The sequence below is a fragment of the Penicillium cataractarum genome (assembly GCF_028827025.1).
Source record: "Penicillium cataractarum strain IBT 29864 chromosome Unknown utg000004l, whole genome shotgun sequence".
Lineage (NCBI taxonomy): Eukaryota > Fungi > Ascomycota > Eurotiomycetes > Eurotiales > Aspergillaceae > Penicillium > Penicillium cataractarum.
This window is the reverse complement of record NW_026622740.1, coordinates 1,510,665-1,528,038: the sequence shown is the minus strand read 5'-3', so window position 1 is coordinate 1,528,038 and position 17,374 is coordinate 1,510,665. Positions and strand designations below refer to the sequence as shown.

Genomic DNA, 17,374 nt, shown 5'->3' with positions numbered 1-17,374 from the left:
ACAGGGAAAGCTCATATATGTGAAAACCAAGTACAGTATATGGTCTATGCAAAATTGGATCCATTTTTTTGATAATAATTACTCGTCGCGAAAGGATCGCGTTTCATCATACAGCTCAGAGCAGCGGCCCTTGACCCATTTACCGCGACAGAGCAATGTCGTCAATTCTCATGATCATCTTCACCGTCTCAGCAGCCAGTTCAATAGCGCTAGTGCTAACCAGCAGAGGCTGCAGGATGTTCTCCTCGGTGATGTCGTCCTTGACACCGCCGCTGCGGATGCTAACACCAGCGTTGTGCTGGCCCTGGGCGTGACGGTGACGCAAGTCGGTCACAACCTTGATAGAGTTGAGACCGGCGTTCTCCGCAAGGGTAGTGGGAATAACCTCCATAGCATCGGCGAAAGCCTTCCAGCAGATGGCCTCGGTGCCAGTCAGCTCGCGAGCGCGCATTGCGAGCGTGTGAGCAACCTCAACTTCCGGAGCACCACCACCGGCAATCAGAGCACGCTTCTTAACCAGGCAGCGAATAACGCAGAGAGCATCGTGGAGCGAGCGCTCAGCCTCGTCCAAAATGAGGCTGTTGGCACCGCGGGCAACAATGGAGACAGTCTGGTTGTTAACAGCGCTGGGCTGCTGCTTGATGCCGGTCACCTTGACATAGCGGGCACCGGAGGCCTGGACCTCCTCAACGAGGTCGGCAGTACCGAGCTTGTCCTCGGTGAAAGAGTCGACGTTGGCAACGGGCTTGCAGCCAAGAGTCTTGCACAGGAACTCGACCTCATCACGCTCGATATCCTTGATGGCTAGAATCTTCAGACGGGAGAGGAAGTGCAGGGACAGGTCGTTCACGGCGTCACGGAGGATGGACTTCTGGATCAGCAGCACATTACACTTGGTCTTTTGAATCTTCTTGACCATGTTCAACAGGTACTGACGCTCCTCCTTGAGGATCTTGTCCATCTGGCGGTAGTCGTTCACAACGATCTGGTTCTCCATCTACATTGGGGGTTAGCTAATTTCTCAGTATATCGTCCGAAACATGAATACGCACGTCTGGCTTGGGCGGGCTCAGCTGGAACTGAATGAGACCTATCCGAGCCTTCTCAATTCTTGTGGGGCCACCGCTGCTCTTGATAACGGGCTGGTTCAACACCAAGCCATCGATCATCTCACTGTCCTCAATGGTACCGCCAACCTTCTTCACAATTCGAATGTTGCGCAGGTCAACATTCTCAGCAGTCTTGGGGTCCACAACCTTCAGCACGGAGTCGACGGCCATGGGGCCCAGCAGACTGGAGTGTTGGGAGACAATCTTCGAGGAGAGGGAGGTCGAGGCGGCTTGAAGGAGGGTAGCACGGTCGGTGAGGTTGATAGGGCGGGACATGTTGTGGAGGATCTCGACGGCGGCGGCGGCTGCGCGCTGGAAGGACTCGGAGATGACGGTGGGGTGAATGCCCTTGGAGAGCAGCTTCTCAGCAGCACCGAGCAGACTACCGGCGATGACAACAACAGATGTGGTTCCATCACCAGCCTCGACATCCTGTGCGGCACTGAGGTCGACCAGCATGCGGGCAGCCGGATGCATAACGCTCATATCCCGAAGCATAGTGTTTCCATCGTTGGTCTGCGGCGGGGGGTTAGTCGGAGCGGATGTATCAGGAGAAAGGCAGGATGCATACGATAATGGTGTTTCCCTTGGGAGTTTGGATCTATGCAATTAGTTAGAAACTGTATTCAATCGTGGTAGATACGAAACGTGATCAACTTACCATCTTGTCCATGCCCCTGGGTCCCAAAGACTATTTTCCCCGTTAGCCCCTCATCTCCGTGATTTCGAATATCGTGTAACTGCATACCGTTCGGATGGCATCGGCGACAGCTAAGAATTGTTAGCCATAAGCTCCTGTTGCATATAGAGTTCATAGACATACCCCGAGCTGCGAGAATGTTGGATTGCCGCACCGCCATGGGCTTCTCCTTGTCCTGTGCGCTGTTCAGCAACTGGCCCACACAAATGAGGGTTTTGCAAGTTGTACCTTGAAGGTAGTGTTACCAACGGCTCCCTGAGCCATTGTGGTCGCCATCTTGATTGTCAAAAATCCAAATGGAACCTGTAGATTAATTTAAGAGGGGAGATCGGGGTAGCGTTGATGGAGGGACAGACAGGGAAATTCTGCGAGGTTCTGGGGCGGTGATGAAGCTTGGCACTGATTAGTGAGTTGAGCTTCGGCCACCACAGCTCTCTGCTACATCACCAACCCATCCATCCGCGTTTTACCTGTCTGCCCGTCGCTCTTCGATTTTTTGAAGATCCAGCAGTGCCCAATCTCCGTTTATATCTAGGCATCTTCTTTTCTTTGAGTTCCTCGCCCTTGTCCTTTCCCTAGCTCCTCAGCCCTGGGCTGTCAACACCTGCATCATGCCTAGCGCCACGGGCTCGAACTGGGAGAAGTACCAGAAGAACTTCGCGGATGACGAAGAGCCGGAGAAGAAGATTACACCCCTCACAGAGAGGTCAGTTTCCTAGAACATGTCCGATCCGGATGGACGCCGAATCCGGTTGGCGATGATAGGTTGTGGCTGACGGCTTCCCCAGTGACATCGCAGTACTCAAAACCTACGGTGCCGCCCCCTACGCAAACGCCCTCAAGAAGCTCGAGAAGGACATCAAGGACAAACAAGCAAGTGTCAATGAGAAGATCGGCGTGAAGGTGATTAAGCAGCCAGCTGTTTCGACCCCCTTTGAACTCCCCGGAAGCTCACACGCGCATAGGAATCCGACACCGGTCTCGCACCTCCACACCTTTGGGATGTCGCCGCCGACCGACAACGGATGGCCGAAGAGCAGCCTCTCCAGGTTGCTCGTTGCACAAAGATTATTCAGGATGAGAAGGACTCCGACAAGAGCAAATATGTCATCAACGTGAAACAGATCGCCAAGTTCGTTGTCAACCTAGGAGAGCGTGTCAGTCCGACAGATATCGAGGAAGGCATGCGAGTTGGGTAAGTCTTGAATCCCGAGCGTTTCCAGTGAGGTTTTGTTAGAATACCCATCCTGACATATCGCCGTATAGTGTCGACCGGAATAAGTACCAGATCATGCTACCACTCCCACCTAAGATCGACCCCAGTGTGACGATGATGACGGTCGAGGATAAGCCAGATGTTACATACGGTGATGTTGGTGGATGCAAAGAGCAGATCGAAAAGCTACGAGAAGTCGTCGAGATGCCATTGCTATCACCAGAGCGATTCGTGAACCTCGGTATTGATCCCCCCAAGGGTGCTCTGCTCTACGGTCCTCCGGGTACCGGTAAGACTCTCTGTGCCCGTGCCGTTGCCAACCGGACGGACGCGACTTTCATCCGTGTGATTGGTAGCGAGTTGGTACAGAAATACGTTGGAGAGGGTGCTCGAATGGTCCGTGAGTTGTTCGAAATGGCTCGCACGAAGAAGGCTTGCATTATCTTCTTCGACGAAATTGATGCTGTCGGTGGTGCTCGTTTCGATGACGGTGCTGGTGGTGATAACGAAGTCCAGCGTACTATGCTGGAACTGATTACGCAGCTGGACGGTTTCGATGCTCGTGGTAACATCAAGGTGATGTTCGCCACTAACCGTCCTTCTACTCTGGACCCGGCGCTGATGCGTCCCGGTCGTATCGATCGTAAGATCGAGTTCTCATTGCCCGACGTCGAGGGACGTGCCAACATTCTGCGCATTCACGCCAAGAGCATGTCCGTCGAGCGGGATATCCGATGGGAACTGATCTCCCGCCTCTGCCCCAACGCAACCGGTGCAGAGCTGCGCAGTGTCGCAACCGAGGCTGGTATGTTTGCCATTCGGGCACGGAGAAAGGTGGCTACGGAGAAGGACTTTTTGGCATCGGTGGAGAAGGTCATCAAGGGCAACCTCAAGTTCAACTCGACGGCGACGTACATGCAGTACAACTAGAACTAGAGACGGGAACTGGTTTTCTTTGCATGGGCATGGCAGATGGGCTGTACGATCACTCTTATTTTGTCATTTGCAGCTTAAGCTCTCAATGTGCACGAATTTATAATCAACAGGCTCGTTGAGCACGAAGCATTAGGTTTCTCCTAGGATTGTAAGTATATGCATTGCTGCAGCGAGAAGCGTATCGATGCTAGCTTCCATCACCTCGTCACCTGACTGGATGGAAGCGGCTAGCAAGTTTCCCCATAGAATTGCTCCCACATGACGAACAGAACAGTCTTCATATCATGTGACCACACGTGATTTAGGATGTGGTTTTTGGGTCGTATCAACCCTCACAAAAGATGAAATGGGGTTCAGGGACCTTTATAGACCGAGTAAAATGATCCGCATAGTACAGTAAAAGAGCTTGGCACCCATATTTCCACCTCCAGTCCTCTGCTGGTGCTCTCGGCATATCGCCCACCCTGCCGTTCCATCCCGATCCTCCACTACGACGGCCGGCAAAACGAATGTCGAGTCACGTGCATTGGGCCAATCACGGGCGACCGGCTGCCCGAGGCTTTGGGGTGCTGCTTTCCATTGCGCACGATCTGATTGGTTCCCTCGGCCCCGGTCCTCCCCGTCGGCAAGTGAGAAAACGATTATGTCAGCGCAAACTGCCAACCGCAACCCGATCACAGAGCAATCGTCCTAGCAGGAGCACTATTCCCCCAATTCCACCTGCCCCCTCCAACCTACTTCCCACCGAAGACCGGTGCTATTCTCCTTTTCCTTGGGTTAGACGAATTATTCTTCTTCTGACCCGTCATCATGAGCTTCCTGGGCTCGCGGAGCTTGGCTCCCGCCAACAAGGTGAGTAGCCGACGAGTGAACGATTTTCGGCCCGGCGCGATGGATCACTGACGAATATCTTTCTGGTCTCAGGTTTCCCGCATTTTGAGGGATCAGAGACGTCTGTTCTCTTCTTCACGACCTGCTGGTACGCATTGACGTCGCCCAACCGATTGATTGCTTTTTCAATCCCGCAACTAACCAACCTTTCTCTCGGTAGCTCGGCTCTGGACCCCCGGCCCTCTGCGCGCAAAGGCCGCCGAAGGCTTGATTTCCGACAAGTATCCCGTCATTGTAAGCTCAGAAAACCGCCTGCATTGAATATAACTGGATTGGAATGGGATTTTAACTGGAGTAGGACCACGAGTACGATGCCGTTGTCGTTGGTGCCGGTGGTGCCGGTCTGCGTGCTGCCTTCGGTCTGGCCGAGGCTGGCTTCAACACTGCTTGTGTCTCCAAGCTCTTCCCTACTCGTTCCCACACCGTCGCCGCCCAGGGTGGTATCAATGCCGCTCTTGGAAAGTAGGTTGCCCCCCTTCAATTGGATCTTTGGCACGTGCTCTGCCTCATAAAAGTGCATACAACTAACCAGAGAAATAGTATGCACGAGGATGACTGGAGATGGCACATGTACGATACCGTGAAGGGTTCGGATTGGCTGGGTGACCAGGATGCGATTCACTACATGACCCGTGAGGCTCCCGCCTCCGTTCGTGAGCTGGAGGGCTACGGTTGCCCCTTCTCTCGTACCGAGGATGGCCGTATCTACCAGCGTGCTTTCGGTGGTCAGTCCAAGGAGTACGGCAAGGGTGGCCAGGCCTACCGTTGCTGCGCTGCCGCTGATCGTACCGGTCACGCTCTTCTGCACACTCTCTACGGCCAGTCTCTGCGCCACAACACCAACTACTTCATCGAGTACTTCGCCCTCGATCTCCTGATGGAGGATGGTGAGTGCCGTGGTATCATTGCTTACAACCAGGAGGATGGTACTCTGCACCGTTTCAAGGCCCACCACACCGTCCTGGCCACCGGTGGCTACGGACGTGCCTACTTCAGCTGCACCTCCGCCCACACTTGCACTGGTGACGGTATGGCCATGGTTGCCCGTGCCGGTCTCCCCAACCAGGATCTGGAGTTCGTCCAGTTCCACCCTACCGGTATCTACGGTGCCGGTTGCCTGATCACTGAGGGTTCTCGTGGTGAGGGTGGTTACCTGCTCAACTCCGAGGGTGAGCGTTTCATGGAGCGTTACGCCCCTACCGCTAAGGATCTGGCTTCTCGTGACGTTGTGTCCCGTTCCATGACCCTTGAGATCCGTGAGGGCCGTGGTGTCGGTCCCGAGAAGGACCACATCTACCTCCAGCTGAGCCACTTGCCCGCTGAGCTGCTCCACGAGCGTCTGCCCGGTATCTCCGAGACCGCTTCCATCTTCGCTGGTGTCGATGTCACCAAGCAGCCCATCCCCGTCCTGCCCACCGTCCACTACAACATGGGTGGTATCCCCACCAAGTACACTGGTGAGGTTCTCGACGTTGATGAGAACGGCAACGACAAGGTTGTCCCCGGTCTGTACGCTTGCGGTGAGGCCGCCTGTGTGTCCGTCCACGGTGCTAACCGTCTGGGTGCCAACTCCCTGCTCGATCTGATTGTCTTCGGTCGTGCCGTGTCCCACCGTGTCCGCGACATTGCCTCCCCCGGCAAGCCCCACAAGGAGCTCGCTTCCGATGCTGGTGCTCAGTCCATCAAGGACCTTGACTTTGCCCGTACCGCCGACGGTCCCAAGTCTACCAACGAGGTCCGCAGCGCCATGCAGAAGGCCATGCAGACTGATGTCTCCGTCTTCCGTACCCAGGAGAGCTTGGACGATGGTGTCAAGCGTGTGAACGAGATTGACCAGTGGTATGGCCAGGTTGGCACCAAGGACCGCAGCATGATCTGGAACTCCGATCTTGTTGAGACCCTTGAGCTCCGCAACCTGCTGACTTGCGCGTATGTACAACCCTGAAGAACTGACAAAGTCAAAGGAAAGCTTGCTAACATTTTCATTTTTGATAGTACCCAAACCGCTCTGGCTGCCTCCAACCGTAAGGAATCTCGTGGTGCTCACGCCCGTGAGGACTTCCCCGACCGTGACGACGAGAACTGGATGAAGCACACCCTCACCTGGCAGAAGGAGGCTCACGGCAAGGTCGAGCTTGGCTACCGTGCCGTTGAGGCCAACACCCTGGATGCGAACGAGTGCAAGCCCGTTCCTCCCTTCAAGCGTGTCTACTAAGCCTGTCGTTGAACGGGTGTCTTTCTAAAGATGAGGCGAGAATACCACGGATTTGTTTCAGACGATCGACCGAGGGATACCTATACCTCATGCGCGACTAATGTGATGAGGCGAGGTGACTCGTCGTGGCGTCGAGGAAGGAGTCCATGAAAAGAGCATGTTTCTTATTTGACTGTGTGTTATTTACCATCCTGTATAGCCATATTTCTTGATTTCCTTTATCCTACAGGCGAAGAGTCGGTGTACTGAGTTTTTTTTCTCTCAGTTTTGTCTCATATCACTTGAAATTTTCTTTTTGTTCTCAGTCCAGTGCCTCCATACTGTAGTAATCTTTGATTTGTCTTGATCTTTACTGTAGGGAAAACTAGGGATTCCTCGGCCATACTGTAAGGTGAGTTGCCATTCGGTCCTCAACCTGACAAGACTATACCTTACATAAAAGGAATATACCTCCATTGCTCTTCATCTTCTCTTCAACACTATTTGCCTACTCTGACTTCCACTTCGGGTGTAGGCTTTGGCCTCCGCGAGCAACAAAGAGCCTCAGCCTCCCTGCCCGCCCAGTACATCTCTTACAATTTTCAAACTTCATCAAACACGATACGGAGTACTATTTCTTGTCTCTCAATCCGGTAGCGTGTTTTGAGGACCCAGCCAAAGAGTATATTGTTGCTCTCGAGCCAATAGCAGTAGACTTGACAGGGTCTCGTCACACAAAGAACCGTCTGCCCTGACCCAATCTTCATCCCCGAACTTCTATTCTTGGAGTCTCCGCCACCACAACCCCGGCAGGACTCGAATGAACAAAGAGATGACCATTTTTGGAGATGTGACATTACTACATTGAGACTGTCCCTGTCCTCAGTCCCTGCAAAGGCCATGGCGGGCACATTCTTAGAGAGCACTACTACTTTACCTCGACTCTCGAGGATTTCCTCGCTTCCATCTTATTCATACACTGCCATTCTAGCGGATCACAGCCTCTCATCACGCTCTGCACGTTGATCGTGTTCGCAGCTATATTCCCTCTACTGGATGGACCCGCTTTCGTCAAGATGAACGACACATTAGCTCGTCGTGATGATACGACTTGCGAGGGGTCGAAACAGTGGTATGTCTGCTCAGCTGGGAATTTTCGCGGCTGCTGTGCGAGCGATCCTTGCTCTTCGGGGATCTGCTTTGACGATAACGTGAGCCTTTTGCATTTGACGAGTGCAGCGAGTTCTACGACGTCTACAACATCAAGCAAGAGCACAAGCACGACCACCGGTATAACTACGAGCACTGTCTCTGCTCTACCTTCCACGACGGACTCACATACTTCTTCTTCAACGTCAGTCTCTTCTAATGATACCTCTGCCCCAGCAGCCACCACTAGCACGGAATCTTCGACTGCTACTTCGACTGCTACGGCTACATCTTCAGTAGCTGCGGCGGCGTCGACCGGTACTCATTCGCCCAGCAAAGGACCCATCATCGGTGGAGTAGTCGCAGCGATCGCCGCCCTGATACTCATTATCCTGCTCTTTTGGCTGTGCAGGCGACGGAGAAAGATACTTGGAAAATCATATACATTCCACCTGCGGCGGTCTCCATCGACCAAGTCCTTGCATAATCGTGAAATGGCCTCTGTCTCCAAGACAGAGCTGTCACTTTTAGAGACGAATTCGGTTAAACTGCCAAATGGTGAGCATTTCAAGAACCTTTAAATCGTCCAAGGAAGTATGTAAACTAACTATCGAACAGAGTCTCCTCATAACAGCCAAACAACTTCACCACCATCCAACCCGAACCCAAACTCCAATCTCTCAACTCCCGGCTCAACTACAGCCCTAAGTCTGAATGTCTCAAACTTCTCACCCGACCCATCGGAATTCTCAACTCTCAGCTCGGGAGTCCTCACTACTTCATCAGGCGGCTTCGTCCGACTCCCACCCCTACGAATGCCATCGCCACTCCCAATACCAACACCACCCAACGAAATACCAGCACCTATCCCCAAAACCGAATCCCAAGCCGCCGAACTCTCAGACACGGGCTTCTACAGACAACGCGCCGAACTAGCAGCCCATTCACAAAGCGAACTTATAAACATCCCTCCCGAAAGAAGACGGCGCAATAAAAGTACCCTCGCACAGGCCCATACTGCTGGTCACTCATGGGAGTCTTCACCTTCGTCGAGTAATAGCAGTGGTAGCAGCGAGTCGAGCCCCCGATCAGCGGTTGACAAGAACGGCAGCTCGACACTTATTACTCGAGCTACTGCCCGGAGAGTTGTTACTAGAGACGGCGTCGTCATGGGTGCGAATCTAGATCGATACTCGACGATTAGGGATCCTGAGCGTGGGGGAAAGGAAAAGGGGGAAAAGAGTGATTCTGGGCAAGACCATGTTATGAGTTTTATGACTTTTGGTGGGAGTGAGGTTGAGATGGTGCAGAGGGTGCCTAGTTCTGGGCAGGTGAATGGGTTAGTGGGTAATGCTGGAGAAAATGTAAATGCGCAGAGGCTGGTGTCTGGGAATGTTCTTCAGGATGTTGGTGCTTCGCCGATTCGGGAGGCTCCGCCTGCTTATGATGCTGGGGGTGTGTCGCCGAAGCAGGATGAAAAATCTCCGTCGGGGACGATTGGATTGGGTATTAATAGGAGGGGGTGATGATGGTTGGGAATGGAGGGTTTCCTTTGGAAGATGTATGAGAAATTGATGTTGCACGGTCTTTGCTGTATAATCTTTTCCCTTATCGTATGAATCCCTGTTTTCTTTGTGGGAAGCTATTCGCAGATATACCAGTCTGGCAGTGAAGTAAAAAGAATAATGTCATTTTTGTCTAGCCAAAACATACACCCGAAACGCTGGTATTTTCTTCATAATATCCATCCAACTAGAACACCCTCCATGTCCTTCATATCTCATAGACTTTTTTTTATATTTACAGCAGCTTCTTCAGCACGGCAGTCTGCTCCAAAACAGCCCGCTTGCTGGTACCACCAATGGCATCCTTCAGCTCGACAGCACGCTCGTAGTCAAGGCAGGCCTGAACATCCTCATCGAAGCGAGCATCAACAGTCTTCAGCTGCTCCAGAGACAGCGTGTCCATGGGGACGTTGGTCTGCTCGGCGAGCTGGACAACGCGACCGGAGATGTGGTGGCCCTCACGGAAAGGAACGCCCTTGCGGACGAGGTAGTCCGCGATCTCGGTGGCCAGCATCTCAGGAGCCAAGGCGGCGGTCATCTTCTCGGGGATGGTGGTCAGGGTGGACAGAACGCCGGTGGCGATCAGAATGCTGTCGCTGACAGTCTTGATGTGGTCGAGCAGGGGCTCAATGCTCTCCTGCAGATCCTTGTTGTAGGTAGTAGGCAGACCCTTGATGGTCATCATGAGACCAGCCATCTGGCCGAAAGCACGACCAGACTTACCACGGAGCAGCTCCAGGCTGTCCGCGTTCTTCTTCTGGGGCATGAGCGAGGAGCCGGTGGAGTAAGCGTCGGAGAGACGGACGAAGCCGAACTCCAGACTGCTGTAGATGATCAAGTCCTCAGCCCAGCGAGAGATCTTGAGCATGAACGAGCTACCCCACTGCATGGTCTCCATAGCAAAGTCACGGTCACCGACGGTGTTCATCGAGTTGTACAGCAGGTCGTCGAAACCGAGCTCCTTGGCCATGGCCTCACGGTCAATCTGGAAGGGGTTACCAGCGAGGGCACCGCAGCCGAGCGGGCTGCGGTTGACACGGCGGATAACCTCGCGCAGGCGCTGCAGCTCGCTGGCAAAGGCGGTCGCGTGCGACAGCATCCAGTGAGACCAGCGGACGGGCTGGGCCTTCTGCAAGTGAGTGTAACCGGGCATGATGATATCAATCTCCTTCTCGGCACGTGCAATAGAGACCTTGATCAGGTCGGAGAGCTGAGCGTCCAAGGTGCGCAGCTCGTCGCGCAGCCACAGGCGCATATCGGTAGCGACCTGCTCATTACGCGAGCGACCAGTGTGCAACTTTCCACCAATCTCCTTGCCGATGATCTCGCTGAGACGGCGCTCGTTGGCAGTGTGAATATCCTCGTCGTTCTCCTTGGCCTCGAAGGTGTCGGTGCTCCACTCCTGGGCGATCTGCTTGAAGCCGCGCTCGATCTCGGCGAATTCTTGCGCGGTGAGGATACCGGTCTTCATGTTGGCGCGGGCGAAGGCGATCGAGCCGGCGATGTCCTGCTTCCACATGATGCGGTCATAGGGGAGGGACTGGTTGTACTGGACCATGAGGGGGTCGAGGCCCTCTGTGATTCAATTGATCGTGAGTCAGTTGGTTTGAATGGAGCGGTGGGAGTAGGCGGGGTATCAAGGGGAATTTCTCACGGGTGAAACGACCTCCCCAGAGCATGTTCTCGGCGACTCCCTTGGAATTGCTCATTTTGGCGGTTTTTAATGATCAATTGGGTAGAGATTAAGTGTAAGGTGGGTGTAGAAAGAAGGAGGGAGACAATTATTGGGTATGACTCGACTCGACTGCTATCTGTGGCTCAACCGATTATCGGAGCGCTAATCCCCTTTGGGGTGGATCGACAGTGGGGATTTACAGCGAGCAAATCTCTTGACGGGAATATTGAGAAGCATTGTATTGTTAGGAGGATATAGAGTGATTATATACTGCTTGAGATGTAAGGTTTCATTTGAGGAAATTAAGTGGCTGTTCAATGGGATACTATTACTGCGATAATTGGCTTCATAAACGTCGGAACTATACGGGGCCCTTATCGTGGAGAAAAAAAAGAACATCCACACAACAATAACACAAACCAGTAATTGACAATCAACAAAAGAAAATACTACTCAAACTCTAGTCTGCCTGATAGATTGAAACTTGGCCCGTCCATCATCTACCTTGAGGACACGCACTGGCATCTTGATGCGAATCGATTCCTCTCCAGGTAAATTCATAGGCGCAGAAAACCCTGCCACTCGAGAGATCTCTTCATTGCAATGAGGGCAACATGCAACACTTGAAGCAGAGCCTTCCATAGCTGGCTCTACTGCTCGGATGCACATGTTGCAAAATTGATGATCGCAAGGCCGAACACTATGACAAAAGTCCAGATTAGCTTATCCCTTTGCAGCAAGATGGAGCAGACATCTAGGAAACTGTCACATACACGCAATCACACAGTCTCTTCTCACAGCTGCTACACATAGCAGGTTTATTGGGATCCAATGAAGGCTCCGATGCAATCCCCTTTGTCTCATCCATCTTACTGACAGACTTGACATTGTCGAAATCGCCACCTTCCAGGCGGTTGTCGATTTGCTCCTCGACAACGAAGAAAGGCAGGTTGGAAAGAACGGCCTCATAGGCACTCATAGGAATAGGTGGCGGGACAATGTGAGTAACTGACTCGCAGCTGACTGGATCCAGGATATGGATATTGATCAGACGAGCGGCGTCGATATTCCATGTATTTGGGGGATTGTGATCAGCGATTATATCCTGGACTTTGCATCATGTTAGTAGCCGTCAACTCCCGGGCGAGGAGAGAAGAAATGATATCAAAAGATGGAAGTAATGTACCCAGTTTTCCTCCAGCCGCCAAACCCATGGCCTTGACATTCAGAACCTGGGGTGGGGGGCTTTTTACTTCTGAGGTTTGAAGTGTCGCTTTAAGAGCCCCCCTGCCTGGGCCGCGAGCCTTCGTCTTCCTCTTCGCCGGAGGGGGTTTTCTTCGCGGTGGTATTCCTAGAGACACTTCTGCCCCGCTATGCTCATCTAGGTAAGCTTCGCCCATAGATGATGCAGCAGTAGTGTCTTTTGAAAGGCTTTGGAAAGTAATCGTAGAAAGTCCCCTGGATGGCGGGCGTAGTTCAGGCATATCGCTCATTGCCCGTGAACCAGGCCCTCGGACTCTAGGAGCACCTCCCCAGTCTGAAAGATCCCAATGGTCATAATAGAACGCCTGTCGGTCTCTTGGTTAAATTTCTGCGGTGCCTGGCTCGAGCGTGGGGTCTCACCTCAAGGTTTACAACACCAAGGCAAGAGTCCTTTTTGACCCTGTATAAATCACCGACCTCCACTGGTTTACAATAAGTGGGTGGTGAAGGATACGCTCGGACCTGGCTACCAGCTTCTAGTCTAAGCTGGGCTGGCGTCTTTGATTCATCAAGATACAGTCCAGGGTCCTGAAGAGCTTCTTCTTCTGTTGCAGCGAGCCACTTTTGTGCCTTTTTGGAGTATGCTGGGATAATTTCAATCTGGAGTCCTCCGTGCTTTTCCTCGCCGGTCTTCTGGCCTTCAACGGTGTATCCGGAGCCCACTGCATACATCAGCGATCCATGAATAATAGGCAAAGTCGTCCACTCGTCACTTACATGGCATGGCGACAAACTGCCTCACAACACCCGGCGCGACGCAGATGCCGTCGATCCACGGCTGCCCGGGGAATATAAGGTAGTCTTGTTCCTGCTGAGTACCCCCCTCGTCCATCATATTCTTACCCGAGACTGCATTGATCTGGCCGACATAGACTCGGATAGCGTAGATTTGATTTGAATTCTCGACGGTGTGAGAGCTTATTGACCGTCTGAGTTCAATCCATAGAGCCTCCCGCTGCCACATTGGCAAAAACAGTCCTCCTTTCTCCAGAATATTCTCCGGCAGTCTGTCCGTATAGTCCTCGGTGTTGTAGAGAGGGAAATTCCCTACAGAACCGGGGAGAGAATGGAGCCGATCATCATCCGGCATGCGCACAGTTCGGTGAAAGACGAGTTGAAGGGCATTGTCAATAATCAGAGATGTCTGGCCTTGGTCATTATACTCAATATCAAATTTGACACTCTGATCGCGATGTGCGGCGGCATGGAGCGATTCGTTAATGTATATGTGCGTTTCATCAGCGGCAGACTTGTCGCTGACAATCTCAAGCTCTGTATATGAATGAAAAGCAGACTTGGTTTCAAATCTGTGCCGGGATCTACCATCTCCGTTTTCTTTCAGGCGATCTGGTGGAGAATATCCATGTTCTAGCAATTTTTGGGGTCAGTCAGCTTGCTTGAAAGTATAGATTGGCAAAGACCAGACCTTCCTCGATTGTACGCCAAAGCTCTTCGAGTGTATAATCGCTGGTAACATAGATCTCAACTGGTTCATGTTTCTGACTGTCATCGCCATCATGCTTCTCCTTCTTCCTCAGATTCTCCACCACGATCTTTATGAACTCGTCTTCACCTGGTAGCTTGGCGGCCATGATGGACCTGCTTCAACTATTGCTGTGGCACTTGAGTGAGGGAGGTCTGGGGTTTATTATGGGACAGTGCATCAACATGAGGGGCTCAATTGACGCGCTCGGGCAACCTTGCCCAAATACGAGGGATGAACCAAGTGATTGGCTGCGCCCACGCTGGTCTTTGCCCGTTTTGTTTCAGGCACATTCAGCTGTCAGCCTCCTTGGCATTAGGGACGAGGTGGCGGCTAGACGTCTCGAATGAAAGATGATCCTCGTTTATAATATCCTACTTTTTGAACGAAAGGTTTGAACCCGGGTTTCTGTATCGACCGATTGACTAGTGTCAGAGGACGCCCGCAAAGACCCCCGCCTTCACCATGCAAGCTTTGCGTGTGGCTGATTAGGAGGAGACATCGCATTTGAAACCCCACTCCTCAAGTGCGTGAGATATGAAGTTCACTCTTGTACGAATTTCGCAACTAGAGTGATTGTATCGAGCCATCATGTCGTTCGGCTTCTCAGTGGGCGATATCATTCTCTGCACTCAAATCGCCTATCGCTTATTCTCGTCCGTTACTGACGGGCGCAAGAAGGCCGTCCGTGATCTGAAAGAGCTCGAGGATACTCTATTTGGCCTCTACTGTGCCCTCAACCATCTCAACAGAGATCATGAAGTCATTCTAGCAAAGGCCACTGCCAACTCTATGGATAATTCGGGGCAGGTCCATGTGCAGCTGGGGTACATGATCAAGTCATGTCTCGAGACATTAGAAGAACTCGATAATGTCACAGGTAAATACCGTGAAGCCGCACCGGAAACTGCACGTCCTGTGGTTGGCAATCAGCTCAGTATCTCTGGACCGTCATCATCCCGACCGGCCAAGACGTCATTGAAGATTCAATGGAAGAGGGTACTATGGGATCTACGTGGAGATTCGTTGAGTAAATATCGGACGAAGCTGCAATCACATACAGATTCTATCAATCTACTTCTCAGTACCTTTATATGGCAAGCCTCGCTTCGAGCATTCTTGACTACCGGGTCTAGGGCTAACTCTGCTCAGGACCGCTACCGATCGCATCGAAAAAGACAATACACATCAATCTCAAAAGCTGGATGAAATCCTGCAAGAGGCGTCTCAATTCAACAACAACGTTTTTCAACTAGTTCAGGCGCTATATGCCAACATGACCATACCACAACCCCAGCCTCCCTTTGGTCCAATAAATGATGGCTGGCCACATATACATAAAAAGCTAGCTCTACCAGGTTCTATTAAAGTCCCAGTGGCTGCGCCTAAGTCTGAAAACGCGGTCCTTGATACCTTTCAAATTCCCAATCCCACGCCCCGAGTTCTCACGGCACTCCCGTTACGACCTGCAGCAGGATCACATAAAGCAAAAATATCCGTATCGGAACGCACGATATGGCGGAGCGGACAGTACCTCAAATTGCCGGAAAATATTCAAGCCATCAATGAGTCTCGTCGAGTCGTGGGCCAGAAGCAGTTCGAAGAGCGCAAGCGACAGCTCCCTTTCGTTTCATCGGACCGCCAGCTTCCTTCACCACGGGCTTCTCCGCCCAGAAATGGCATTATAACAGTCGATAAACTGAGTCTCCAGATTGAGAATATCTTCCAAACGCTGAATGTGCCGGAAATGGATAGGATGACAACAAACTATGACTTACAGACTGATATTGTGGCTTGGGTCACCAGGCTTGGGGATCTGTCGGAACAGTTACATATCTCACCTCCGGTTCTTGACAAGCAAGAGAGGAGCACGATGATAGGGGAGTTATCCAAACTACTTGTTACTTTGAATCGTCTTATTGAAGACAGTCAGAGTCGGAACCGACGAGTCTTCTACGACGCCAGTGAAACTCGAATTGATCATGTCTTCACACAACTGAGAAGTGTGTCGACCTTTTGTGAGAAGGAGATTGAAGAATTCGAGGATGAAAGGGAAGACTGGAAGGATAATGAATGATTATAAACATTGCTTCGTCCAACCCAATTTCTCGTTCCAGACGGTCAATGTCTTGTGTGTATCGGGAGTCAAAGAACCCATGATCTCACTTCACATAAATATTTGTCTAGACTGAGAATCATAGGCCGTAGATATTAATAGCGGAATTTCATTGGTCTCGATACAGCTAATTTTGAGCCTCACTTGTTGTTGGAGCGGGGCTAGTAAGCAGTTCTCTCGCGTGCGGCAAACAGGCAGAACCCATTTACCTATAAGTGTTAGAAACCGCTGGAACCCCATGTTTCACATCTTTTGACGGCGGCTATATACAATCTATTATTGACCTAAGAGTCCTATTTATTAATCCACGCTCCCAGATAGAAGAGCTTGACAATCACAGCGATGTTAACTCAGGCAACCCAGCTTCTGGAAGGCCCTTATGGTGTACAGATGGAACTCGACCATCTGGAACCTGGCCCAGATGAAGATCTCGATCACTATGGCCGCTTTGCCATGCTCGTACCTATGAATGCGGTTGCGCGCTCGGCTATAGAAGCAACTTCACGATCAGGATCAGCTTATCACCAACAATTTATCGGCCAGACATTTGTTGGCGACAGGGTCACCAAATGTTTTACCCTTTCGTTGGGTAGATTGCCTGAATTTGCCCATATTGGATGGAGAATCGGTAGGGGTCGAGATACACTTAAAAACAGAGGGGTAGACTTACTCTTGACTATTGAGGATCGCCGAATCGATCAAGACTCGGATGAGAATCGTGTTGCCGGTATTCACGCCCGATTAAATTGGGTCAAGGGAGCTGGAGGTTTCTTTCTCATTGCTGACAACGGGAGAGGAGAGCCCGTGATGATGGACGGCGAGATATACCGAAATAACCAGCGTTCCATCCAACTCAAAAACAGCATTATGATCGGAGAATGCGTCTTCACTTTACGTTACTACCCACGAAACCCCGAGGAAGACGAACAGTTTCAGGTGGAACTGGCCGAATTCTTCCGCGTGTTCCACGACGATGCAAATCCATTAGTACTGCCTTTGCCTAGCGATAATTAAATGCGATTTGGGGATTGGATATTCCAGAATCCGATCTCGTGAGGGTCATACGGTGTTGTTTAC

At 51.7% G+C, this 17,374-nt stretch overlaps 9 protein-coding genes across 9 annotated transcripts; 6 read left to right on the top strand and 3 right to left on the bottom strand.

Annotated features, from left to right (window-relative positions):
• Positions 1 to 139: 139 nt before the first annotated feature.
• N7496_005103 (chaperonin-containing T-complex subunit CCT4) lies at positions 140 to 2,134 on the bottom strand (the record flags this gene model as incomplete). Its single annotated transcript, XM_056698032.1, has 7 exons — positions 2,038 to 2,134; positions 1,933 to 1,984; positions 1,858 to 1,880; positions 1,771 to 1,800; positions 1,681 to 1,710; positions 1,053 to 1,625; positions 140 to 997 (listed from the first exon to the last, which is right to left on the bottom strand). The coding sequence occupies exons 1-7, from the start codon at positions 2,083 to 2,085 to the stop codon at positions 140 to 142; spliced, it is 1,614 nt and encodes a 537-aa protein (XP_056556557.1). The 5' UTR covers positions 2,086 to 2,134.
• A 230-nt stretch (positions 2,135 to 2,364) lies between these two features.
• Positions 2,365 to 3,955, top strand: rpt1 (proteasome regulatory particle base subunit RPT1; the record flags this gene model as incomplete). The annotated part of the gene is made up of 4 exons (XM_056698031.1): positions 2,365 to 2,515; positions 2,598 to 2,712; positions 2,775 to 3,004; positions 3,076 to 3,955. Exons 1-4 carry the CDS (start codon positions 2,421 to 2,423, stop codon positions 3,953 to 3,955), a joined length of 1,320 nt encoding a protein of 439 aa, XP_056556556.1. The 5' UTR covers positions 2,365 to 2,420.
• Positions 3,956 to 4,771: 816 nt separating this feature from the next.
• Positions 4,772 to 7,071, top strand: N7496_005101 (succinate dehydrogenase [ubiquinone] flavoprotein subunit; the record flags this gene model as incomplete). The annotated part of the gene is made up of 6 exons (XM_056698030.1): positions 4,772 to 4,813; positions 4,886 to 4,940; positions 5,013 to 5,086; positions 5,151 to 5,314; positions 5,393 to 6,781; positions 6,848 to 7,071. 6 exons carry the CDS (start codon positions 4,772 to 4,774, stop codon positions 7,065 to 7,067), a joined length of 1,944 nt encoding a protein of 647 aa, XP_056556555.1. The 3' UTR covers positions 7,068 to 7,071.
• A 1,051-nt stretch (positions 7,072 to 8,122) lies between these two features.
• N7496_005100 (uncharacterized protein) lies at positions 8,123 to 9,721 on the top strand (the record flags this gene model as incomplete). The annotated part of the gene is made up of 2 exons (XM_056698029.1): positions 8,123 to 8,753; positions 8,814 to 9,721. The coding sequence occupies 2 exons, from the start codon at positions 8,123 to 8,125 to the stop codon at positions 9,719 to 9,721; spliced, it is 1,539 nt and encodes a 512-aa protein (XP_056556554.1).
• A 274-nt stretch (positions 9,722 to 9,995) lies between these two features.
• Positions 9,996 to 11,469, bottom strand: N7496_005099 (argininosuccinate lyase ARG4; the record flags this gene model as incomplete). The annotated part of the gene is made up of 2 exons (XM_056698028.1): positions 9,996 to 11,335; positions 11,415 to 11,469. 2 exons carry the CDS (start codon positions 11,467 to 11,469, stop codon positions 9,996 to 9,998), a joined length of 1,395 nt encoding a protein of 464 aa, XP_056556553.1.
• A 616-nt stretch (positions 11,470 to 12,085) lies between these two features.
• N7496_005098 (uncharacterized protein) lies at positions 12,086 to 14,290 on the bottom strand (the record flags this gene model as incomplete). Its single annotated transcript, XM_056698027.1, has 7 exons — positions 12,086 to 12,135; positions 12,209 to 12,235; positions 12,309 to 12,545; positions 12,622 to 13,003; positions 13,059 to 13,360; positions 13,416 to 13,970; positions 14,125 to 14,290. The coding sequence occupies 7 exons, from the start codon at positions 14,288 to 14,290 to the stop codon at positions 12,086 to 12,088; spliced, it is 1,719 nt and encodes a 572-aa protein (XP_056556552.1).
• A 482-nt stretch (positions 14,291 to 14,772) lies between these two features.
• N7496_005097 (uncharacterized protein) lies at positions 14,773 to 15,390 on the top strand (the record flags this gene model as incomplete). The annotated part of the gene is made up of 1 exon (XM_056698026.1): positions 14,773 to 15,390. The coding sequence occupies one exon, from the start codon at positions 14,773 to 14,775 to the stop codon at positions 15,388 to 15,390; it is 618 nt and encodes a 205-aa protein (XP_056556551.1).
• A 67-nt stretch (positions 15,391 to 15,457) lies between these two features.
• On the top strand, positions 15,458 to 16,258 carry N7496_005096 (uncharacterized protein; the record flags this gene model as incomplete). Its single annotated transcript, XM_056698025.1, has 1 exon — positions 15,458 to 16,258. One exon carries the CDS (start codon positions 15,458 to 15,460, stop codon positions 16,256 to 16,258), a length of 801 nt encoding a protein of 266 aa, XP_056556550.1.
• A 381-nt stretch (positions 16,259 to 16,639) lies between these two features.
• Positions 16,640 to 17,311, top strand: N7496_005095 (kinase-like domain-containing protein; the record flags this gene model as incomplete). Its single annotated transcript, XM_056698024.1, has 1 exon — positions 16,640 to 17,311. The coding sequence occupies one exon, from the start codon at positions 16,640 to 16,642 to the stop codon at positions 17,309 to 17,311; it is 672 nt and encodes a 223-aa protein (XP_056556549.1).
• Between the last annotated feature and the right edge of the window lie 63 nt (positions 17,312 to 17,374).